Here is a 26,065-nt window from a genome sequence, read left to right on the forward strand (position 1 = left end):
AGTGATGCTTTAGTAGTTTGATTGGTATGGTACTGAATAAGTATATTAATTTAGGTGATATTGTCAGCATTATTATATTGGATTGGCCTAATTCCCAATTATTTAGATGTCTTTATTCAGGTAGCTATGTTGATATGGTTCCTGTGAGTGTCTTGGTATATAGATTCCAAAACATTTTATGGCTAATATAGGTTTTTTTTTCATATAAATATTTTATTATTTTCCAGTTACATGTAGAGATAGTTTTCAACATTTGTTTTTGTAAGATTTCTAGTTTCAAATTTTTCTCCTTCCCTCCCCCTCCCCAAGACAACAAGTAATCTGATATAGGTTATATATGTACAATCACATTAAACACAATATAGTTTTTTAAAATGGAATTTCTTGTTCTTTTTAATCTGGGCAATTTATAATTTTATAAATACTTATTTATTTCATTTAGATTGTCAGTTGTATTATCTAATTGGGTAAAATAGTTCTTTTTTTTTTTTTTGGTGCAGCAATGAGGGTTAAGTGACTTGCCCAGGGTCACACAGCTAGTAAGTGTCAAGTGTCTGAGGCCAGATTTGAACTCAGGTCCTCCTGAATCCAGGGTCTGTGCTTTATCCACTGTACCACTCAGTTGTCCCAACGGTTTAACTTTTTTTTTTTTAAGTGAGGCAACTGGGTTAAGTGACTTGCCCAGGGTCACACAGCTAGTAAGTGTTAAGTGTCTGAGGTACTCCTGACTCCAGGGCCGGTTCTCTATCCACTGCGCCACCTAGCTGCCCCCCAATGGTTTAACTTTAAAAAAAAAAACAACTACTAGTTTTATTTATTAACTCAATTGTTTTGCTTTTAATCTTGTTAATCTCTTTTTTGATTCTGAGATTTCTGTTTAGTAGAAATTCTTTTAAAAATGTATAAGTTTTCTAGGGTTTGGTTTTTTTTTAATATTGCTTGCTCAATTTGTTGATCTGTTCTTTTTCTTCCTTTTTTAAAAATGAAAGTGTTTAGAGATATGTTTTCTCCCAAAGACTGCTTTGGTTGCATCCACAAAATTTTGGTGTTATTTTTTTTTTGTGGGACAATGAGGGTTAAGTACTTGCCCAGGGTCACACAGCTATTAAGCCACCTAGTTGCCCCTAGTTGTCATTATTTTTAATGAAATAATAAATTATTTCCATGATTTGTTACTTTACACACCCATTCTTTAGGATTAAGTTATTTTGTCTCCAATTAACTTTTTTTTTTTTTTTGGCGAGGCAATTGGGATTAAGTGACCTGCCCAGGGTCACACAGCTAATAAGTGTCAAGTGTCTGAGGTTAGATTTGAACTCAGGTCCTCCTGACTCCAGCTGGTGCTCTATCCACTGTGCCACCTAGCTGCCCTTTCCAATTAACTTATTTATTTATTTAGCCAGGCAATGAGGGTTAAGTGACTTGCCCAGGGTCACACAGCTAGTAAGTGTCAAGGGTCTGAGATTGGATTTTGAACTCAGGTCCTCCTGAATCCAGGGCCGGTGTTTTATCTATTGTGCCACCTAGCTGCCCCCCAATTAACTTTTAATCATTTCTCCAGATATTCTTTATTGAATATAATTTTATTGCATTATGGTCCATAAAATGTATGCTGAATAATTCTGATTTTTTCTATTTGTTTTGAGGTTTTTATGCCCTAATACAATATCAATTTTTAAGGTGCCATACACATCTGAATAATATGTATATACTTTTTATTCCCATTTAGTCATGTCCAGAGATTTATCATATCTAACTTTTCCAGACTTTATTTAGATTCTTATCTCTTTTTTGTTAGATTTATATAGATCTTATAGAGGTAAATTGAGCCACCCCACTGTTATAGCTTTACTGTCAATATTTCTCCCTGAAATTCATTTAATTTCTTTAGATATTTATACACTAAGCCATTTGAAATGCAGCATATATATTTAGGATTTTATTTATTCATTGCTTATAGTACTTTTCAGCAAAATAGTTTTCCTATTTATCTCTTCACTTTGTTTGAGATCATCATTTCTACCACCATCTTTTTTTTAGTCAAGGTAAAGTACAGTGGATTTTGCCTCTGCATGCATCTTTCTATTTCAAATGTGTTCCTTGTAACCAACATACAGAGTGTCCCAAAAGTCTTAGTGCAATTTTAGACTTCAATAGTTTTAAAAGCTTAAAACTACTCTAAGACTTTTGGGACAACCTTATATTATAAGAGTCTGCTTTTTGATACATTCTACTATTGTATCCAGTCTTAGAGATGAATAGAAACAATTAATATTCACAGTTAGGATTGTAATTGTGTATTTCTCTCCATTTTATTCTTTTATACTTTCCCTAATCTTAGTTTCCTACTCCTTATTTTTTTCTTTTTCTTTTTTTAAATAGGGAAATGAAAGAGAAGAGTGAATTCAGAAACAGAATTCCAGGTTTGGTGTAATCTGCTTCTGCTCCCTTTCCCCTCTTTCTGTCATCTAGAGACAACTAACTAATAGGCTCATATTCTTTCTATCTTTTCTTTTAAGTCCCTCTTCAAAGTCCACCCTCCTTAGAAAGCTGTTTTATGTAAGACATCCCTCTTTAAATGTATCTTCCCTTTTATTCCCTCTTGTCCATTATCCCCTTTGCCTCCTCTTTTTATTTTTAAAGCTATTTTTACTTATTTCATTAAATATTTCCCAAGCACGGTGCTAAGCACTGGGGATACAAATTTTAAAAAGCAAGGCAATCCCTGTCTTCAAAGAGTTCATATTCATTTTTATTTAATTTTTTTCACTTAACAAAAATCTATTATTTTCCTCCCACTTCCCCCATTGGAGAAGAAAAAAGAAAAACAAAAACTATTTTAAACAAATAAGCACAGTCAAGCAAAATAAATTCTTGTACTGGTGATGTCCAAAAAATTTTGTCTTATTCTGCACCACCCTAAGTGGATCATCTCCCTCCCCACCAGGAATTGGACAGCATATGTCACCAAGAGTCCCCTGGAATGGTACATGGCCATTCATTGCTCAGAGTTCTTGCGTTTTTCCAAATTCTTTGCCTCTACAGTCATTGTTGTTATTGCATAAATTGTTCTGTTTCTGGAAGGACCTTATACTCTAACAGGGAAAGACAGCACACATACGGGAGTGATGGGCAGGGAAGGGTATTTTGGCCTGGCTGTTTTGACCACAGGGATGCTGAGTGAAATCAATGGACCACTAATTGGCACACCCTTTTCTAGGAATGGTAGTAATGAATTCACTACTGCTCCCAGAACAAGACTTGGAAAGGATGTGGAGTATGCCAGGGGCAGCATGGCATGAAGATGCCAAGAGAGCAACAGCTGGACTAGATAGAGTGAGCCCTCATCAATCAGAAACCCAGGGTGGGATCTGAAGCTCAGGAGCACGGGAGTGTGAGGATGACTGGAGGACAGTAGTGTGTAGGGTCTGAATCTCTGAGTCAAGAGCTGTTCTCCCCACCACCAAGCCACCCCTCCTTCCCAAGCTGCTTCTGAGATGGACACCTGGGAACAGTGGGAAGCTGGTGGAGTTGTCATCTTTGGTTGGAGTCCTTGCTGTTGTGGCCTCATCCATCATCTGAATGGTTTGCTTGAGCCAAAGGTATCCACGCACTCATAGTCATGGTCATAGTAGGAAAGTATGGTCTCTTCCATCTTCTTGATGGTTTGCTTGATATCTCCGTCGGGATTCTCATAGTTGTGGTCGGAGTCATCTGCAGATTCCCTCTGCTCTGTACCGGCCCCAAAGAAGGTAAATGATCAAGGCATGATATATTTCTGAAGGCTTGGAGTTTTCAGAGAAATGACCTCTACCTCATCTCTAGCCCCTGACCACATGCCCCCCCACCTTGCCTTGTCTTGCTACCCCAGCCCATCCCATCCACTCCACACTGGCTCAACTCCCCACCCACTCCATTTGTTCATCTCCCTCCTTCATCTAAGCCATCCCCTTCCACTAAACAACCGCTGGAAAACCTCCCTCTCATCCCTCACCTTTGGCCCCTTCATGAAGACTCCCCAAATTGAATTCTTCTTTCCCACTGTGGACAGAGCTCCCCTTGCTCTTCTCCTAGGCTTTATCTCAAAGTGTACTCAATGTTTTCTTTGCCTAGTATTTTTATAAGATTTAGCATTGGAAGGGACCCTTAAAGGAAATTGAACCTAACCTCCTCATTTTGCAGATAAGAACATTGAGGCCCAGAGTTGTGAAGTGGCTTGCTGAAAGTCACAGATAAAGTAAATGTTGGAGCCTAGATTATAACCCTGGTCTTCTAACCCCAAATTCCCAACTGTCTGTTGTGTGTATGTATGCACAAATATGTGTGGGCACACACACACATGTACATATATGCACATACATGTGTCTGTGTATGTGTGTAGGTGTGGACAATATGTTCCAAAAGTCTTGGTGCGGTTTTAAGCTTTAACAGCTTAAAACCATTAATATAAAATGTTAAGATAAGTCCATATATATATATATACATATATATATATTTATATTATCTGTAATGTTCCAATGGCACTAAGACTCTTGGCATACCTCATACATGTAATTTACCATATGGATTTGCCTTTACTCATTTCTCTGTCAGTGGGTCTGGTTCCCATGCCCAGCTTAGTGTCACAAACAGAGATGGTAACAGTGAATAACAGTGGGCAAGATGGCTATCTGCCAACTCCGGTATTCCAAACGTGGATTTTAGTTCTCTCACTTCTATCTGTGCAGTATCAGACAAGTCACTTCTCTTCTGGACCTTCAAGTTCCTTATCTGTAAAATAGGGGTGATACTTTGGCCCGTCTGAAATCAGAGGAATCTATGCCACCGCTGAGAGGCCATCCTACTGCCCTGAGTAGGTTTGAGAAGCTCTAGAGCAGGTGTTGTTAACTTGGGGGCTGAGAATCTGTTATCTCAATTATCTTGATAACTATTTCGGCATAATTGGTTTTCTTTGTAATCCCTTGTATTTTTATTTTATGTGTTTGAAAACATAATTCTGAGAAGGTCCCATGGTGTGCACTAGACCGCCAAAGTGTCAGCCCACATTTCTGCTCCTGGGTCTGGTCCCTACCTGCTCTCCTCTCCTCCTTCCCTATAACAATCCTGGGTGGAATTGCATGGATAAGAGGAGGCAGAGTTTGGGATTCATATAACTTTCTGGGGAACCCTCTGCAACCCTCATGAGGTTGGGCCCTGAGGGAGGTCACTGGTGATATACCTGGGCTCTTTCTCAGGTCCTTCTGAATTTTGCAGTATCTAGGCTTCTGGGTATACAGATCTGAGCAGCACTTGGAGAACTGTGGCAAGGTTGAGGCTCTGGTGTTTTTGATGGGGGGTTCAGGCAGCTTCATTGAGACCATTCTCTCTGACTGTGGGGGTTGCTTAGGCTGTGGATAGGAAAGAAGAGCTGGCAAAATCAGCCTCAGCACAAGAAACCAGGCAGCAGTCCTAATTAAAAGCAGGTGCGTGGGATTAATTAAAATCAAGCAATGAAGTCCAAGAAAAATATGAAAATCAAGGGGGCAGGGTTCATGAGAGTGGGTCTGCTTCCTGGGAAGATGCTGGTGTTTCAGGAGGTAGGGGGTGATCTGAGACAGGTTACTGGGGGACAGATGGGTGGTGGCAGGGCCAGTTTCTCTGAAGTCTGTGCTCTGAGTTCTCTTGCTGGATACTTACAGCTATAGGCTCAAAGGAGTGGGAAGAAGAAGAGAAGGGAAAAGAAAAAAACGGGAAAGGGAAGCTAGTCTTGCTGTTCCCCATAAGTATCATTCTGACCTTAGAGGTCAGACTCCTAAAAAGCTGGCTGCCTCTGCTTCCTTACCACCCCACTCACTCTGTGTTCTATGATTTGACTTTTGCCCATAATTTCCCTGAAACTGCTCTATCCAAAGTCATTAATGACCTACTAGTGACAAAAGCCAAAGGCCAGGGCAGCTAGATGGCGCAGTGGATAGAGCACTGGCCTTGGAGTCAGGAGGACCTGAGTTCAAATCCAGCCTCAGACACTTAACACTTACTAGCTGTGTGACCCTGGGCAAGTCACTTAACCCCCATTGCCTCACTTAAAAAAAAAAAAAAGCCAAAGGCCTTTCTCTTTCAGTGGTCATCTTCCTTGAGTCTACTGCTCCCCTCCCCCTCCCTCCCCTCTCCTAGGATTTCTCCTGGTTCTCCCTACCTCTTTGGCTGCTGCTCCTTTTCTGTCTTCACCAGCTTTACAACCTACCCCTTGATTGCGGTCATCCACCCCACAGCTTCTGTCTTTGTCCTTCCTCTGTCTTTCTCTACTCTTCTTACTTGGGTGATCTCAATCACTCTCATGACGTCAACTATCACCTTTGCACCCACAAGAACCAAATGGGTATTGCCAGTGCCAAACTCTTCCCTAAACATACTCAACATGTGCAAAACAGAATTTATCTTTCCCTGGAAACCTTCCCCTCTTCCCAACTTCCCCACTACTGTCAAGGGGACCATCAGCCTCCCAGTCACCCCTGCTCACAACCTCTGTTTCATCTTCTCCTTTGCATTTACCTCATGTATCTACTTTATTTTTGTTTTTGTTTTGTGTGGCAATGGCGATTAAGTGACTTGCCCAGGGTCACACAGCTAGTAAGTGTCAAGCGTCTGAGGTCAGATTTGAACTCAGGTCCTCCTGAATCTAGGGCCGGTGCTTTATCCACTGCGCCACCTAGCTGCCCCTTTATGTATCTAATTTAGTGTTAAATATTGTCATTTCTGTATTCATAACATCTCATGTCTGATCCTTCTACCATTCAACACTAGCTCATGCCCTCATCACCTCTCTCCTGGACTACTGCCTTAAGTCTCTTCCCATCCCAGTCCACCTTCCATTCAGCTGCCAACACAATCTTCCTAAGACCTAAGTATATTAGGTCTGACCATGCCATCAACCCTGTACTCAAACTCTAGTGGCTCCCTATTACTTCTAGGGTCAAATATGAAATCCTCCCCTATTTAAAGCCCTTTTCAATCAGGACTCTTACTAGCTCTTCTGTCTTCATACACTTTAGTCCCCTCTATTAGGTGGTGCATTGGATAGAGCACTGGGCCTGGAGTCAGGAAGACTCATTTTCATGAGTTCAAATCCAGCCTCAGACATTTACTAGCTGTGTGACCCTGGGAAAGTCACTTTGCCCAGTTGCCTCCGTTTTCTCATCTGTAAAACCAGCTGGAGAAGGAAATGGCAAACCAGTGCAGTATCTTTGCCAATAAAACCCCAAATGGCATCATGAACACAACTGAAATAACTCAACAACAACCACCTCACTCTATGGTCCATGTACCTTGGCCTTGGTGTTCTTTGAACAAGGCAGGCTATGTCCCATCTCCATGCCTGCAATTTCTCTTCATTTCCACCTCTTAGCCCTGGCTTCCTTGAAGACTCCTGCTGCTAGCACCTTCCCTCTGTGAATGTTTCTTTTTTTTTTGTGGAGCAATGGGGGTTAAGTGACTTGCCCAGGGCCACACAGATAGTAAATATCAAGTGTCTGAGGTCAAATTTGAACTCAGGTCCTCCTGAATCCAAGGCTTTTGCTTTATCCACTGCACCACCTAGCTGCCCCAATGTTTCTAATCTATCCTGTATACATCTTGTTTATATACAGTTGCTTACATGTTGTCTCTCCTCCTTGAGGGCAGGACCTGTCTTTTGTCTTTCTTTGTATCCTTTGAGCTTAGGACAGGGCCTGGCACAAAGTAGATGCTTAATAAAGGCTTGCTGACCGATTGATTGAACTCCAGTTTCCTGTTTCAAATAGCTTTATGGATATCTCCCACCTAGATATCCCACAACAGCTCAAAATTAACATGTTCAAAACTGAACTCATAATCTCTCTCCCCCAACCCTGTCCGTGTTCCCAACTTCCCCGTTTCTACTGATAGTACCATTATCCTACCACTCATGTATGCTCAAAACCTCAGAAACACTGGTGAGAAGTGACTCAATACAGTGGAAAATGACCTGGATCCTTAGCCAGAGGACCTGAGTTCAAATTCCAGCCCTACCACTTAGTAGCTGTGCAGCATCGATCTAGGCACAGCCCCTGTGGACTTCAGTTTCCCCATCTATCAATGAGGGGGTTGGGCTAGATGGCCTGTAGACCTATGATTCTGTGCCTCTTCTTTCTCTCCCCATATCCAATCAGTTATCAGGCCCCCTATCTTTCCCCATCTGTTTCCTTACTTCTGTTCTCAATGCCAGGAGCCTACTCCATGTTCTCACAACTCCTCATCTGGAGTCCTGCAGTCACCTCTTAACTGGTCAGCCTGCCCCTAGCATCTCTCCCCTCTCCAGCTGCCAAAGAACTCCAGTCACACCACTCCCTGTCTCCATTGCCTATCAAACCCAGGCCGGGGTGGGGTAGGGGTTCGAAACCTGAGTCATCCTGGATTCCTCACTATCTCTCACCCCTCATTTCCATTTATTTATTTTTTATGTGCAGGGCAATGAGGGTTAAGTGACTGGCCCAGGGTCACACAGCTAGTAAGTGTCCAGTGCCAGGCCAAATTTGAACTCAGGTCCTCCTGAATCCAGGGCCAGTGCTCTATCCACTGCGTCACCTAGCTGCCCCCACAAATATTTCTTTTATAAAAGCTAATGTGGTTGAATGGAACTGGGATGTAGGGGACGCCTAAAATCTGGGGAATACAAAAAGTGGGGACTTGAGCCAATGGCAGAGAAACCAGACACCCCTAAAGTCACTTAAGGGTCCCAGAGAATCCTAAGGGGAGGATGGAGATGAAATACATTGGCCTTTAGGCTGTGAGGATGGAATGTCTATGACATTACTCTCTCCACCTGGTTCTATGGCTTTCCATATGTTATCCTCTCCCCCCCTCAACCCCTGAATATGCTTTCTTTCACTCTTCTGCTTGCTAAAATCCTTTCCCTCCCCTCTCCCCAGCATACCAATCCATCCCTTAGCACTGGCCTCTCAGATACTCACCTTGGCTGAGCTGCTGCACTTTTGCTTGGTTTTGGGGGGCCTGGGTGGAGGGGGCTGGGCACCAAAGTCCTGCAAGGTCCGAAGTTTGTAGTAGAAGGTATCTGTCAGTTCTTCCACTGTGGAGATTAACAGTGGCTCTCCTTGCTTCTTCAGTGGCTCACTGATGGCCACCACAGTCAGGTCTAGCCATCTGGGGGGGATCTCAAAACCCACTCTGGGGTCAGTGGATAGACTGACGGTCAGGAAGGGCTCTGTGATCTTCTCCTCCAGCCGTAGGCCAAGTAAGGAGAACAATGGGTCCTCAGAAAGGGAAGGGTCCTTGCTTAAGACCTTGACCTCACAGGGCAGTGAGACCTGGGTCATTAGGTTGGCCAGACTGTAGCGTCTCCCATCGTTCATCTCTTCCACAAAGCCACAAGGGGAGTAGAGGGGCAGCAGGAACTCTTCCTTTTCCTTGCTCTGTTCATCCTCTTCCTCCTCCCCAGCCAGATCACTTAGTCGATTACAGACCAGAACCTCTCCATCAGGGCCCTCATTCTTCCCCAATACCTCTACTCGGTCACCTCTGAAAAGGGAAGGGGAGGTGGAGTCACCCTCCTCACCCTCCCAATCTTGGGTGGCCACCACATGCAGTGGGAAACCGGGTGCCAGAGCAGCCAGGAGGTCAAAAGCTGTATGGAATTCTTGGGGCCGGCGCCTCAATTTTCCCTGGTAGGCTCCTGAGATGAAGAAGTGCCGAGGGGTCTTCCGGCTCCTACTGGACGCCAGGACCCACCACGGTGAGGAAGTTGGGCCATGAATCGTTAGCTCCTCTCCTTTCTTCAGGGACCTATGAAAGACGGGGGGACCATCGGGGATCTCTAGGATCTTTACCCACATTGGGAAGGGCCCCCCCTGGGCCAAGACCTCACTGAGCAGCAAAGGTTTGATGAAGTATTGTTGAAGATGTTCTGAGGAGGCAGTCACGTCCTCCACATCCACCTCCAGGGTAGACGGGATCTTCACAATGTTTCTCCGCACTGTGGAGGGAGGTGAGGGTCAGACCCCAGGCCCTGGTGACACCACCCTCTGCCTACAAGCCCCAGAAGTATCTTGTCCCCTCCCTGCCAGGCCCTGTCCTGGCAAGGCCCAGCATCCCAAGCCATCCTTCCCTTTCCCTCTTTACAAAAGGAATGGCCCAAGAAGCAGAACCATCGTATGGAGGAGTTAGAAGGGTCCTTAGAAGTCAGGTGAACCCCACCAGCTCATTTTACAGAGGGGGAAACTGAGGCCCTGAGAAGGGAAGAAATTTACCCCCAGATGGCTTCCATGGGGAGAGTGAGAACTGGAAGGAATATTAACCATCATCTACCCCAAACCCACCATGTTACCAAGATGGAAACAAGTCCAGAGACCACCCTTGGTCTTATGGGGAGTAGCAACAGGCTTGGCTTTTCACAAAGGTCCTCTGGCTCCACATCCCATGCCCTGCACCACACGGGCCGAGCAACTTAATGCTCCCTAACAGCTTCCCACGTTTCACAGGGATCAGTTGAATGGGCATGGATGGATTGTGTCTGCAGACCTCTTGCCCTGGTGGGGCTGCCTGGGATGCAGAACCCTATGGAAATGAGGGAAGCTGGTCCAGTTTCCAAAAGTCCCTAGTTGCGACAGACCCACAAACACTCTGTTTCCTCTACTTTCCACTCATTCTCCCTGTACCACTTCTGTGAGGCCTTGAGGGTAAAAGGGAGGGAAGCTCACAGAGGGGAGGAAGGGGACACATCTAGTGATTGGGTCCCTCCCTCCCAATTTGAGACCCCTCCAGGATCCTCGTCCAGACTTGCTGTGCTTCACAAAGCTCTTTCTTCACAACCATCTTATGAGGGAGGAAATGTCAAGATTTCTCTGCCCATTTACCAAAGAAAAAACTAAGGCTTGGAGTAATGAAGCAATCTGGTCATGGTAGACAGAGCTCTGGACCTGGAGTCAGGAAGACCTGAGTTCAACTTGGACACTCACTAGCTGTGTGACCCTGGACAAGTAACTTAACTTGTTTGCCTCAGTTTCCTCAACTGTAAATCAGGGATAATCAGCACCTACCCTGAAGGGTTGTCATGGGGATCAAATGAGATAATATTTGTGAAGCGTTTAGCAGTGTCTGGCACATAGTAGGTACTATGTACATATAATATGCATCATATGTTTGTATACACACCATACATGTTTATTCCCTTTCCCCTAGGTGCTATATATGCGCACACACACACGTGTGTGTGTGTGTGTGTGTGTGTGTGTGTGTGTGTGTGTGCATACTATATGAGCTGAACGTAACCCTGCAGATGTGGAAGTATCTATGGTCCTCTGACGAGAGGAGGGGACAGTGAAACTTTTTTCCCCCCATTCCTATTGGAAAATCTAACATAGCATGATGTTTTTTGGCTCCATTTAATCCAGCTGACTGAACCTAAGTTTTTGGTTCACTGAATGCTGCACATCTTTTTTGCTTAAACTCTAGCAATGCCTCATCGTCCTATGCCCATCCAGTTGGAACTTTAAGGCCAGGTGCGAGACTTTACAGTTCTGTATGTTAAGCTTCATTTGGTGGGCGTCAGTTCTTGGTGCCATCCTGCCAAGTATTCTATTCTGACTCTCAGTTCTGCATATGCCACCGCCTCGAGTTATTGACCCAGCCTGTTATTGCCCTGACCAATGACTCATTGTGCCTTGTATCCTGTGGCCAATTATCCATATCTGGGGACACCTGAACCTTTGTCTCTGCTACCAGAGTTAATGCCCCTCCAATACTCTTTCACATGCTTTGTAATTGACCCACCTTGCCTAGCAACCTTCAGGCTCCTTCAGGAATTAGTAGGAGGAAAGCAGGGCAGCTAGGTGGCACAGCGGTTAAATCGCCAGACCTGGAGTCAAGAAGACCTGAGTTCAAATCCATCCTCAGACCTACTAGTGGCTATGCCACTTACCCGGTTTTTGCCTCAATTTTCTCACCTATAAAATGAGCTGGAGAAGGAAATGGCAAACCAGTATCTTTGCTAAGAAAACCCCTAATGGGGTCATGAAGAGTCAGACATGACTGAAATGACTGAACATCAACAACAAGGAGGGAAGCAAGGAATGCTGGAATGTTTTGACATTGACTTAAGATTCGATTTAGAAAAATACATCTGTTCTAGGGTGGGTAAGTCATGTAATACATTCAAAAACCACAGAGAATTTATTTGGTCATACGCTTCCATATTTCCATTAGACTACAAGTGCTTTGAGGGCAGGAAATGTCTTCTGTCTCTTTTTGTATCCTGAGGGCTTCGTACCGTGCCTGATAAATGTTTATTGACTGATTGTTATGTTAGCCTTCCGGTACTTCAAGAACTTGCACACTTTCTAGCTACGTGGTCATGGTAAGCATCTTTGTTTTCCTCATCTGTAAAATGTGAGTAATGGCTACCTCACAGATGATAATCTATGTGAAGTGCTTTGTAAACCTTAAACGTGCCATATAAGTGTTAGCAGTAGTGGTCACTATCACCATTGTAAATTACTCAACCCTCCTCAGCAGATAGTCCTAATACAAGGCTTTCTGATGAAGGCATTCTGGATTAAAAGCCCTGCCTATCTCACCCTCCTTGAATTCAGGTGTTCTAAGAAACCCTCATTCCTGACCTGGACAGAGATCTGTATTATCTGTTAGATCCCGATTCAGATCCCACTTATCTTTCCCAGGGTGAAGACTGGAGGCTCTTGGGGCAATTTTTCTAATCACCAGCAAAAGTCAGCTCTTCCCTGACTCCACGCTGGGTGATGTTGCATTGTGTGCCACCCATGGGAGATTCTCAAGGGATGTGCTCCGACAATGGAGAAAGAAGTGAAATGAGTGTTAGTAGGATTTCTACCATCATGGTTAGGGAACCCAGGTAAGAGGCAGAGAGGATGATTTTCTGGGACCAAGATGGTTTATGGGGAGAATGTGTGGTGAGCAGGTTGGGGTGCATGGAGGGGAGAAGTTGGGAGGCATGGTATAGCTGGGGCTTATTCAGTATTCAGTGCCACCCACCCTCCCTGGGCATCATCATTGGAGTGTGGAAGACTATTCATAGGTCTCTGTCATTCTAGGCCTGGAGCTAATGCTTCTCCCACATAAAGCACATTTCAGAATTAGAAAAGCAAGCGATGATAAACTTGTGATCAGACCTAGTGCTACCCATCTTAATTGGACCAGCTGAGCTTACAGTTCCGTCCAGTTCCCATCCCTAGGAGGGAAGGAAGGGTGCCTACCAGTGGGCAGCCAGAATAGTGTTTGGGTTCCAGTATGCCCTCTACCACTTACTAGCCAAGTAATCATGACCAGTAACTTCTCTTTGGGCCTCAGTGTCCTCCTTTTAAAATGTATTCTAGAGTTCTGGAACAGATTGCATAGGGCTCATGGGACAAGAGCAAAATTTTTCCCCCTCCACATTTTCTTTCAGTGCCCCTTCTCCAGGACTGTCCCCCCAGCCTAAAAGGTCCCTGGGACTCACTGTGCATGATGGCATCAATCTCGTACTCGGGTTGAAGGATCAGGGAGTTCCAGTGGAGAGTGGGGCAGATGAGGGGCTGATCCAGCAGAACAGAGTCCTGCAATATCTGGAGTAATGTCCGTGGGAAGTGTGATCCCCAGCTGTAAAAAGTCCCTTGCAGAGACGTAGGTAGGTACATGGTAAACTGCTGGGTTCCTGAGTCCATCATGCAACAGGCATAGTGGGTACCCTGCAATGTCTTCACAGCCGTCAGCACGAGGGGCTGGTCCCTGGGCACCACTCTGCCCTCCACTTCAATGTCGTGCACTGAGCTGAAGTAGATAGGTAGCGTTCCATATCGGGTAGCAACAGATATCAGCTTGGCCAGGGTGCCATGGAGCTGAGGGCTGACAGTCGAGCTGAAGTAGCCTGTGGAAAAGGCAGAAGGAAAGGCGGCTCTGTCACTCAGGGCCCTAAACGCCGGAACTTAGCTTGTAAAAAGATCTATGCAGGTGGTGGGAGCCAAGGTATGTAACAGAGCATAAAGAGAGGAGCACAGCACTGGTGAAATTTGTATTGGGAATGCTGGTGCAGCAAGCTGTGGTCAGGCTATGATGGAGGAAAGGTGAGGATCAAAGAAGGAATAGAAATGCTGCTTAGGGATGGATGAGACAGACAACTGACAGCAGAGAGAATACAGAGACACTTGGTTCTCATTTTTCTCCTGTTTTCTCTGCCAAGGAGAATGAATTTTGCTCTGGAAATTGCCAGAGGAGATAGTAAGAGACACACTAGGTACCCTTGGTAAATTCAAGTCCCTTGCCTTCAATAGATTCACTGTTTCCCCAGGTACAGAAAGAATGGGTGGATGTGACTGCTGAATCACTGGCAATAAGATCTCAGAGAGATTGGAAAATGGGAGAGGTGCTGTGAAACTGGAGCAAGGCAAATGGTTTCCTGACTTTCAAAGAAGGGGAAGAGAATAACCTCAAAATGGTAGACCAGCAAGCTCGTCTTCAATTCTTGGGAAAAGCCCAGAACAGGTTATTAGAGAGATGGTTAATGTACATCTAGAAAGGGAAGTAGTAATCACAGAGGGCTAGTAATGCCTCATTAAGCACTGTTTGTGCCAGAACTCATTGTCCCTTTTGACAGGATCATTGCTTTACAAATGTTATCTCATTTTACTCCTACAACAACTATCCTGGGAGGCAGGTGCTATAAATGATCCCCATTTTACAGTCGAGGAAACTGGGGCAAACAGAGGTTAAGTGACTTGCCCAGGGTCACACAGCTACTAATTTTCTGCAGTTGCATTTGAACTCAGGTCTACCTGACTTCAGGTTCAGCTTTCTATCCATGGTACTAACCAGCTGCCTCTCATCAAATATGAGGTGACACAAAGTTAGGAGCTAACAGTCAGGATACAAAAGGATACTGACAGGCTAGAATTTTAGACTGAACCAAATAAAATGAAATTAGAAAAAGATAAATGTAGTCTTTTTTATGTATGAGGTATTTTATTTTTTCCATTACAGGTAAAGATAGTTCTCAACTTTTGTTTATACATGCTTTACAATTTCAGATTTTTCTCCCTCCCACCCCTCCCTCCCCCCCTCCCCTAGACAGCAGGTAATCTGATATAGGTTATATCTATATATCTCTATACATATACATATATATATATATACACACACACATATATACACATAATAACATTAATCCTATTTCTGCATTAATCCTGTTACAAGAGAAAGAATCAGAGCAGTGATGCAAAACCTCAAAATAGAAAAAAAAAAAACCAACAGCACCCAAAACAAAAGAAATAATATGGTTCAATCAGCATCTATACTCCACAGTTCTTTCTTTCTTTTTTTTCTTGGATTTGGAGATCCTCTTCTATCATGAGTTCCCTGGAACTCTTCTGTACCATTGCATTGGTGAGAAGAATATAGTCCATCACAGTAGGTCAACACTCAATGTTGATGATACTGTTGTGTACAATGTTCTTCTGGTTCTGCTCATCTCACTCATCATCAGCTCACGTAAGACCCTCCAGGTTTCTCTGAACTCTTCCTGCTCATCATTTCTTACAGCACAATAGTATTCCATTGTATTCATATACCACAGCTTGTCCAGCCATTCCCCAATTGATGGGCACCCCCTCAACTTCCAATTCCTTACCACCACATAAAGAGCAGCTATAAATATTTTTGTACATGTGGGTCCCTTTCCCCCTTCCATGATTTCTTTGGGCAAAAGACCTAAAAGTGGGATTGCTGGGTCAAAGGGTATGCACAGCTTTATTGCCCTTTGGGCATAATTCCAAATTGCTCTCCAGAATGGTTGGATCAGCTCACAGCTCCACCAACAATGCATTAGTGTTCCAATTTTCCCACAGCCTCTCCAACATTTATTATCTTCCTTTTTTGTCATTTTAGCCAATCTGATAGGTGTCAGGTGGTACCTCAGAGTTGTTTTAATTTGCATCTCTCTAATCATTAGAGATTTAGAGCATTTTTTCATATGGGAATAGATAGCTTTGGTTTCTTCATCAGAAAACTGCCTGTTCATATCCTTTGACCATTTCTCAATTGGGGAATGACTTGGATTCTTATAAATTTGATTTAATTCCCTATATATTTTAGAGATGAGGCCTTTATCAGAAGCACTGGCCTCAAAAATTGTTTCCCAGCTTTCTGCCTCCCTTCCAATTTTGGATGCATTGCTTCTGTTTGTACAAAATTTTTTTAATTTAATATAATCAAAATCATCCATTTTGCATTTTATAATATATTCTATCTCTTGTTTGGTCAAAAACTGTTTTCCTTTCCAAAGATCTGATAAGTACACTATTCCTTTCTCTCCTAATTTACCTATGGTATCACCTCTTATGTCTAAATCATGTATCCATTTTGACCTTATTTTAGTATAAGGTGTAAGATGTTGGTCTATGCCTAATTTCTGCCATACTATCTTCCAGTTTTCCCAGCAGTTTTTGTCAAATACTGAGTTCCTATTCCAGAAGCTGGAGTCTTTGGGTTTATCAAACACTACATTACTAGTGTCATTTACTACTGCATTTCCTGAGCCTAGCCTATTCCATTGATCTACCACTCTATTTTTTAGCCAGTACCAGATAGTTTTGATGACTGCCGCTTTATAGTAAAGCTCCAGGTTTGGTACCGCTAACCCACCTTCCTGTGAATTTTTTTTCATTATTTCCCTGGATATTCTTGATTTTTTGTTTTTCCAGATGAATTTTGTTATTATTTTTTCTAGCTGTATAAAATAATTTTTAGGTAGTCTGATTGGTATGGCACTGAATAAGTAAATTAATTTAGGCAGTATTGTCATTTTTACTATATTAGCTCTGCCTATCCATGAGCAATTGATATCTTTCCAATTATTTAGATCTGATTTGATTTGTGTGAAGAGTGTTTGGTAGTTGTGTTCATAGAGTTCCTGGGTTTGTCTTGGCAAGTAGACTCCCAAGTATTTTATATTATCTACCGTTACTTTAAATGGAATTTCTCTTTCTATCTCTTGCTGCTGGACTTTGTTGGTCATGTATAGAAATGCTGATGATTTATGTGGATTTAGATAAATGTAGTCTTAACTTGAGTTGTTGAATCATTTCAGTTATGCCCCCAATTTGAGATTTTATTGGCAAAGATACAGGAGCAGTTTGCCATCTCCTTCTCTAGTTCATTTTACAGATGAGGAAACTGAGGCAAACTGGATTAAGTGACTTTCCCAGGGTCACATAGCTAATAAATGTCTGAGGCTGGATTTCAACTCAGGTCCTCCTGACTCCAGAGCCAGCATTCTATCCACTGCCCCTTAACTTCATACAAAAATATCAACTCATAAGTTCAGGATGGAAGAGGTATGGCTAGACAATAGTTTTGTCTGAAAAAAAGACATAGGGGGGCAGCTAGATGGCACAGTGGATAGAGCACCGGCCCTGGATTCAGGAGTACCCGAGTTCAAATCTAGCCACTTAACACTTACTAGCTGTGTGACCCTAGGCAAGTCACTTAACCCCAATTGCCTCACTAAAAAAAAAAAAAAGACGTAGGGGTTATTATAGTGGACTGAAAAGGCAATATGAGTCAGCAATGTAATATAACAACAAAAAACGATAATGTAATCTTGGGCTTAGGAGGTAGTAAACACTCTGTACTCTGCCTTTATTAGATTCTATATGAAGTAACATGGATCTGGACATCATGGTTCAAGGACATTGACAAGGAGAAAACATGGTGAAGGGCCTGGAGTCTTGGGATAGAAAGATCAGTTGAAGAAATTGGGCATGTTCAGCCTAAGGAAGGAGACTTGGGAAGGACGTGAGAGTCATGTTAAGTACCAGAAGGACTGTCATGTGGAAGAGCAATTGGACAAGGTCTCCTTGACCCCAGGGGGAAGAACCTGGAGCAGAGGGCAGAGGTTGCAAAGGGGTCACTTGAAGCTTGATGTCAAGAAAAATGACAACAATCAGAGCTGCCTAGGAGTGGAAAGGGATGCCTGGGAGGTAGTGGATTCCTCACCCCCTGCCCCTGCCCCCAACTTGGTGATCTTTTTAAAAAAATTTTTTTTTAATTTTAAATTTTTTTCCCTTGGTGATCTTCAAGCAGAGACGGAATGACTACTTTCCTGTATTATGCTGAGGATTCCCTTATTTTATGAGTTGGACTAGCCAAGATCACTTTGAACTCAGATTCTGTGATTCTATGACTCAGCAAAATACTGCTAGTTTTTTTGCACACCACTGTATACTAAAAAATGTGTTACTACTACTCTGCAAAAAAATAAGTGTGCAGAGGTGGTAGGGGTAGGGACTAAAAACTAGAGGAATCAAGAAAGGCATTGTAGTTGAGGCAGTGGTGTGGGAACTGAGCATTGAAGGGAGGGTGGGAAGGGAGAATGCATGTTTTAGCTATAAAAAGGTGTGCTATATGTGGGGGACAGTGAACTGGCCAGTGAGGCTGGAAGACGAGGAGAGTTGTGTGGAATCAGCTTAGAAAGATAGGACAGAGCAACACTGGGAGGGGTCTTCAGTGCCAAATAGAGGAGTTTGTATTTTACCCTAAAGTAAATGGGAAACAGTGAGGTTTCTTGAGCAGGGGAATGATGTGGTCAGACCTTCGCTTTAGCAATACAAAGAGAGCAATGGCAGCTCTCTAGAGGAGTGGATTAGAGAGGGGAGAGGCTAGAGGCAGGGAGAACAATGAAGAGGCGATTGTAATAGTTGAGGTAATGAGGATCTGAACTCTAAAATGGCTGTAGTATAAGAGAGAAGAGGAGGGATGGAAGAGATATTGAGGAAGTAGTACAAGCAAGATATGGAAGACAAATGAGAATGAAGAATTGAAAATTATTCCATTGCCAATGTGGCTGACTGGAAGGAAAGATGATGGTGCCCTTGTATAGAGAGGTGAGGAGGAAGGGTGAATTTAGGGATGAGGACACTGAGTTCTGTTCTGTAAATCTTGAACTGAATGTCTCATAGGCATCTTAAACTTTTTTTTTTTTTAGTTTGAGCATTGGTTTTAAAGAGCTTCCAGTCCTAAGCTGTTAATAAAAAGGGAGAAATAAGGAAAGAAGTACATAGGGAACAATGATATTTTTAAAAATTATTCAGAAACTAGGAAAAGAAAAAAATATGACTAAACCCAAGGAGCAGACTCAAATCTCTTAAGATTTTCAGTGATGGTTAAACCACTTTGATTATTACTTTCTCAAATGGTATACTTGGTTTTAAAATTGGGGGGAGTGAAGGTGGTGCTGAGAGGATAGAGATTGTTTATATATAGCTGAATCAGTATCAGCAGGTAGTGTTAGATTACAACCCAATAGGGAAAGAGCAACAAATGGATATATGGTAAGAGAGAAATAGCTATAAAACATCCATTTCACACACATGTACTGAGTTATATTGGGGGAAGAGTAATAAAAATATATTCTCATCTGCAATTCTCCCTATTTTTGGAAAACAGGAATTCTGATGTGATAATGGGTAAACTTTTTTAAAATTTATTTTTAATTTTTTTTTGAATGGGTAAACATTTAATTGGAAATTAGAATTTTTTGTTTTTTGATACTGGTATCACCAGCAATAACCAATAAGGTTTACAAGCATCTGTTGATCATGAGCATCTTAAACTTTTAACACATTCAAAACACAATTTATATTATCCCCCTCAACCCTCCCCATGACACAAACAACCAATCAATAAACTCCAGCAGCTCCTGATTACCCTCAGGAACAAATATAAAATCCTCTTTTTGGAATATACAGTCCTTCACATCCTGGCCTCCGAATAACTTTTCAGTTTTCTTCTACCTAAATCTCCTCCAATCCAGCAATCCAGCTAGGCTGACTGACTTGCTATTCCTAACACATGATCCCATCTCTATGCCAAGCTATCCCCCTTCATGGGAGGCTCTGTCTCCTCACTTCTCCTATCAATTTCACCTGGCTCCCTTCAAAAATTAGATTTGGCTCCCCCCATGTGCCTTCCCTTTCGGATTACCTTCATCTGATCTGTTATGGGGTACCCTGAGAGTCTTAGCAAAGTCTGAAGCTTCAGCAGTTTAAAACTTAAGAAACACTGAAAGGAAGAATGGGGGAAATTATGTCACATAAAAGGGCCCACAAGGAAGTTTTTACAGCAGAGGGGAAAATGAGAGGGGGATGGCAGGCAACACTTGAACCTTACTCTCATTGGAATTGGTTCAAAGAGGGAAGAATATGTATGCATGTGTGTATGCATGCATTATGTATGTGTGGGTATGCATGTATGTATATACCACATGTATACATATATATACACATACACACACTCAGTTGGGTATAGAAATCTATCTTACCCAATAAGGAAATAGGAGAGGAAGGACTTAAGAAATATGGTGTGTGTGTGTGGAGGGGGGATGATAAAAGGGAGGGCAGATTAAGGAAGCAGTAGTCAGAAGCAGAATAGACTTTTGAGGAGGGATAGGGTAAGAAGAGAGAGAAGGATAAACAGAAAAAATAGGATGGAGGAAAATATATAATAATCATAACTGTGAATGTGAATGGGATAAATACCTATAAAATGGATAGCAGAATGGATTAGAAACCAGAATCCAATAATATGTTGTTCAGAAGAAACATACTTGAAACAGAAAGATGCACAAAAAGTAAAAATAAGAAGCTAGAGCTGAGATTAAAAAAAGGCAGGGGTAGCAAGAACTAGTTAAATCTAAACATAAACTAAATACCAAAAAAAGTAAGATGAATAGGATTTCAGAAAAGTTAGATAAGATGGGCCGCTAGAGAAAATGGAATGGAAATAGAAAGTAGTATACCTTTCATGTATGATGCTTTCACAAAAATTGACCATGTATCAGGGCATAAAAACCTCACGAACAAATGCAGAAAAGCAGAAATATTAAATGCACCCTTTCTGGACCATAATGCAGTAAAAATTATATTCAAGAAAGGACCTTGGAAGCATAGATTAAAAATTAATTAGAAATTAAATAATAGAATCCTAAAGAATGAGTGGGTCAAAGAACAAATAATAGAAACAACAAATAACTTGATTAATTAAAGACAATGATCACAATAAGAGAACATACCAAAATTTGTGAGATTCAGCCAAACCAGTACTTAGGAGAAATTTTATATCTCTAAATGCTTACATTTATTAAGAGAAAGAGAGAGAGAGAAAGAGAGAGAGAGGAGAGCAGATTAATGAATTGGGCATGCAATTAAAAAAAATTAGGAAAAAAATTTAAATCCCCAATTAAATACCAAAATAGAAATCCTGAAAATCAAAGGAAAGAGTAACAAAATTAAAAGTAAAAAAGGGACTAATAAATAATAAAACAAGGAGCTAATTTTATGAAAATACAATAAAATAGACAAATGATTGGTTAATTTTATTTAAAAAAAGAAAGACAACCAAATTACCATATCAAAAAAGGATGAATGTATTACCAATGAAGATAAAAGTAAAGCAATTTTTAGCAGCTGTTTTGCCCTATTATAGATCAATAAATTTGATCATCTAAGTGAAATGGATGAACATTTACAAAAATATAAATTGTATAGCTTAACAGAAGAGGAAATATAATACTTAAATAACTCTATCTTAGACAAAAAAAAATTGAATAAGCCATAAATGATCTCCCTAAGAAAAAATCCCCAGGACCAGATGGATTTACAAATGAATTCTACCAAACATTTAAAGAACAGTTAAGTAAAAAACTGTATAAACCATTTGGAAAAACAGGCAAAGAAAGAGTCCTATTAAATTCCCTTTATGACACTAATATGGTTTTGTTGTTGTTGTTGTTTGCAGGGCAATGAGGGTTAAGTGACTTGCCCTGGGTGACACAGCTAGTAAGTGTCAAGTGTCTGAGGCCAGACTTGAACTCAGGTCCTCCTGAATCCAGGGCCAATGATTTATCCACTGTACCACCTAGCTGCCCCACTAATATAGTTTGATACCTAAATCAGGAAGATCAAAAACAGAGAAAGAAAACTATAGACCCATTTTCTTAATGAATGTTGATGAAAAATTTTAAATAAAATAATAGCAAGAAGGTTACAGCAACGTATCACAAGGATCATACACTATGACGAGGTGGAAGTTATACTAGGAATGAAAAGCTGGTTCAGTATTAGGAGAACTATCAGCATAATTGATTATATTGATAACCAAAAAACCATAAAAATTGTATGATTATTTCAACAGATGCATAAAAAGCTTTTGACAAAATACAACACTCATTCCTATTAAAACACTAGGAAGCATTGGAATAAGTGGAGCCTTCCTTGAAATGATAAATTGGGCTAATATGACAAAAAAGGAAAATAATAATTGTTGGAGAAGCTGTGGAAAAATTGGAACACTAATGTATTGTTGGTGGAGCTGTGAACTGGTCCAACCATTCTGGAGAGCAGTTTGGAACTATGCCCAAAGGGCTATAAAGTTTTGCACACCCTTTGACCCAGTAATACCACTATTAGGTTTTTTCCCCAAAGAGATCATAAAAAAGGGAAAAGGACCCACAAGTACAAAAATATTTATAGCTGCTATTTTTTGTGGTAGCAAGGAATTTGAAATTGAGGGGTTGCCCATCAATTGGGGAATGGCTGAACAAGTTGTTGTATATGAATGTAATGGAATTCTATTGTGCTGTAAGAAATGATGAGCAGGCAGATTTCAGAGAAACCTGGAAGGACTTGCATGAATTGATGATGAGTGAGATGAGCAGAACCAGAAGAACATTGTACACAGTATCAACAACATTGTGTATTGATCAACTGTGATAGACTTTATTCTTCTCAGCAATACAATGGTCCAAGATAGTTCCAAAGGACTCATGATAGAAAATGCTCTCCAAATCCAGAAAAAAAACAAAAAAGAACTGTTGAATCTGGATGCAGATCAAACTATACTATTGTAACGATTGGAATAACGCCACCTGCTGGATACTTACTGTAGAAGAGTTCTGCCCATGAAACGAAGGTCTTTGAGGGCAAGACCAGGAGTCTTTTCTTTGGTATCAGGAAGTGACGCGGACTAGTGGGAGGAGGAAGGAGGAGACTGGGGCTCTTTCCTCTGGACTCTGGTGGAGAGCGGAGCTAGAAATGTGCTCTCCCTTTAATAGATAGGAATCTAGGCCTTTTTCTCTCTCTTTACCAAATTCTTATTCTCCTTAATAAATGCTTAAAAGTCTAACTCTTGCTAAAGTTTATAATTTATGGCGACCACTCATTAGATATTTTAGACAGTTTAGCTAGAATTTTAGCCCTTAACAGATGGCTGACCACGAAGAGGAAAGCTAAACCTCAGTCTTCTGATCTTCTGGTTGGGTAAGAAATTTCCCCTCCCTCTCCCTTTAACTGCTAAGTACTGGCGTACTGGCTGTGTTTTCCCTTTAAATTTTTTCGAATGGACCTTTTAAACTCCCTAATTAGCCTATTTTGATTTAGTCTGTTTAACCAGACAAATGGGAGATAAGATCATGTTAATGCTTTGTTTTTGTGGATTTTCTATTTTTCTTTTTTCTTTTTGTTAAAAGAGCCAGCAACTTACTCACACAAGGAAATATCTCTCCCTCTCCCAACCATGCTTTTTCAGAGAAGCCTGAAGAGATTCCCGCAGCTTTTCCCAGTTCTAACAGTAATTGTTGCTTTAATTTTGCATGCCTGGAGGCAATGACCCACTCTCTAGAAGCTTTTAATCCCCTAGCACCTGGAGGCAAAGTGGGGGAAGAGGAATCCAGGCCTGAGTTCAAAATCAAGTCTGATTCAAATTGCACTGGTCCCTCCCCTCCTCCCCAGACCCCACCCTCTACTCCTCCCATGGCCAAGCCCATTACTTCCCCTGCCTGGGAAGTCCAGAGAACTGATGCGCATGCTCAACTTTCTCTAACTACATTTGCAGCTTCAGGCTCAGCCCTTCCCCAGCCTGGCTGTGCTTCTGAGACAACCTTAGAAAACCCTTTAAATTCCAGATATGCTCGTTTTGTTCATAATTTTGCTAACCTGCTTTTGTCTTTAATTAGTAATCTTATAAAGCATTTGTATGGTGAAAAGAATGACAGACAATATAGAGGGGTTAAAGAAGAAAAACTTAAGCTGAATAAGAATGACAATCATCAACATAGTTCAAGACTCTGCTTCTTTTGCCATGGAAGGGTATATATTTTACAGAAATGTAGAAGTAAGCAGCAAGGTATTGATATGAGTATTGGGGATTTTAGATATCGGAATCAAAAGTGTTCTGAATTCACTCAGAGTAATAGTATCAGTTCAGAGGTTACATAGGATTTCTGTGCTATTATATATACATTTTGAAATTAATGGTATGGGTTTATTTTTATAGAGATTTTCATGCTTTTGAGATTGTATTTTATACTTAGTTTTTAAAACAAGGAGAATATTTGTAAAAGCTTTTTATAGTCATGTGATCAAGTTTATATTTTGTAATACTCTTATTAATATTAAGTTCATATTCATTTAGATTTCCTTAGTTTGAATTTCACTGTATTTTATTGTTCCATGTGTATTTTCTTCTATTCATTTGTCTATCTAATTTTGAAACATTGCAAGATGGTTTTGATTTTATTATACAATGTTAATTCTAGGAGTATTGTGCTCCCATATTCTGAGTTGTTTGTTTTTGTTATTTTTTCTCAACTGATTATTTGATCAAACTCTTTAAAGCATTTCCCTAGCAAATTGTTTGCCATGGCAAGTGTAAATTGATTCTAGAAGTATTATTTTTGATAAGCATATTCCAAAAAAAAAAAAAAGAGGGGAACATTTGTAAAAGTTGTCTTTGAGATTGTGTTGTGCTTTAACTTGTATTTAAATATGTTCAGATTTTTCAAAAAAGTAATTGTATGCTAAGTAAAAAAAAGGTATTATTTGAAATTGTTGCATAATTATATATTGTGTTCTGAGTCAAGATGTATTCACATTTTTTGCAATCATTTATTATCCTCAATTTTTAAATCCATATGAGACTTGGATTATGGGAACTTATCATTTAAGACATTAATTGCCTTTATTCTGAGTTATCAGATGCCAGTTGGCCAAGGTGCCATCCAATCACAAGAGGAATACATGCAAGAGCAGACACTGAACTGTCACATGAGGGGAGACATGCATGAAGTCAAGGTATGGCCAAGGGAACGGCTTTTGACAAATGTTGAGGTTGGATTCTCTTGGTTTAATATTTTATTTTATTTTTCCCCACAATATTGTACAGATGGCTGGAAGTATTGATCCTACCCATCTCACTTCTACACCTGGCTTCTATGCTCCCTCCTATATGCCTGATGCCATGGACCATCTCAATCCCATGCATCTGATTAAGTCTGACTCAGTTTCCTCCAATATGTTCGGTGGCATGGACGTATATTCCATCCACCTATTTTAAGCCTGGCATACTGTATGGGCAGTACATATTGCTCAAGTGTGGGAATGCTCATATCCCATCATTTCTCTGTTCTTTTATGGTAACCCCCATAATTATCTCAGGTGTCATGATAAATAACAGTGTTGAATTTGGCCTTGACATCTGTTACTAATTATATTAGATTTTAAAATTTCTCATAATGGCATGAGGATAATTAGGCAGATGATGCAAAAAGTGATGAAACAGATAAAAATTATTTTTAATAATTAATATTGCAGCAATTGTCTTCTCAATTGCCCTCCATAGGGGGAACTATATTAATTTTAAATAATGTTTCAACTTTTGTTTTATTATATGTTTCATGTGTAACAACTAAGATTCTGTATTCCCTTAGACATGTTTTTGAGAACTTTCATTGTTTGATTTGATTATTGACAAAGCTATTTTAAAGTTGTGTTAAGCTCAATTTTGTAGGAAGTTTTCCTGGCTGATTACCAGCATCCACACCTCAACCCCTGAAAAGACTTCCATTCCACGACTACACCTAGAGGACATCTAAGAAAAGACTTTCAGAGACTTTAAATGAACAGTTTTGATTTGTTGTTTTTTTTTTTTTCTCTTTCTGTTATAATATACACCATCTGTAATATGTATTCTCTGCAGAGGCCCTCCCTTTGCAAGACTA

The 26,065-nt window shown here is 41.0% G+C and overlaps 1 protein-coding gene across 2 annotated transcripts in view; it reads right to left on the reverse strand.

The window, feature by feature from the left end:
* Positions 1-2,771: 2,771 nt before the first annotated feature.
* Positions 2,772-26,065, reverse strand: part of THEMIS2 (thymocyte selection associated family member 2) — a 47,039-nt gene continuing 23,745 nt past the window's right edge. The window contains exons 3-6 of one of the 2 annotated variants that reach the window (XM_043996239.1): positions 13,481-13,888; positions 8,967-9,985; positions 5,219-5,387; positions 2,772-3,732 (exon numbers count right to left, since the gene is read on the reverse strand). In XM_043996239.1, coding sequence (XP_043852174.1) covers positions 3,575-3,732; positions 5,219-5,387; positions 8,967-9,985; positions 13,481-13,888 — 1,754 coding nt within the window. In that variant the 3' untranslated portion in view covers positions 2,772-3,574. The remainder of the gene's footprint in view (positions 3,733-5,218; positions 5,388-8,966; positions 9,986-13,480; positions 13,889-26,065) is intronic. The other variant, XM_043996240.1, reaches the window with a different exon arrangement.

This window comes from Dromiciops gliroides, chromosome 3 (assembly GCF_019393635.1).
Source record: "Dromiciops gliroides isolate mDroGli1 chromosome 3, mDroGli1.pri, whole genome shotgun sequence".
Lineage (NCBI taxonomy): Eukaryota > Metazoa > Chordata > Mammalia > Microbiotheria > Microbiotheriidae > Dromiciops > Dromiciops gliroides.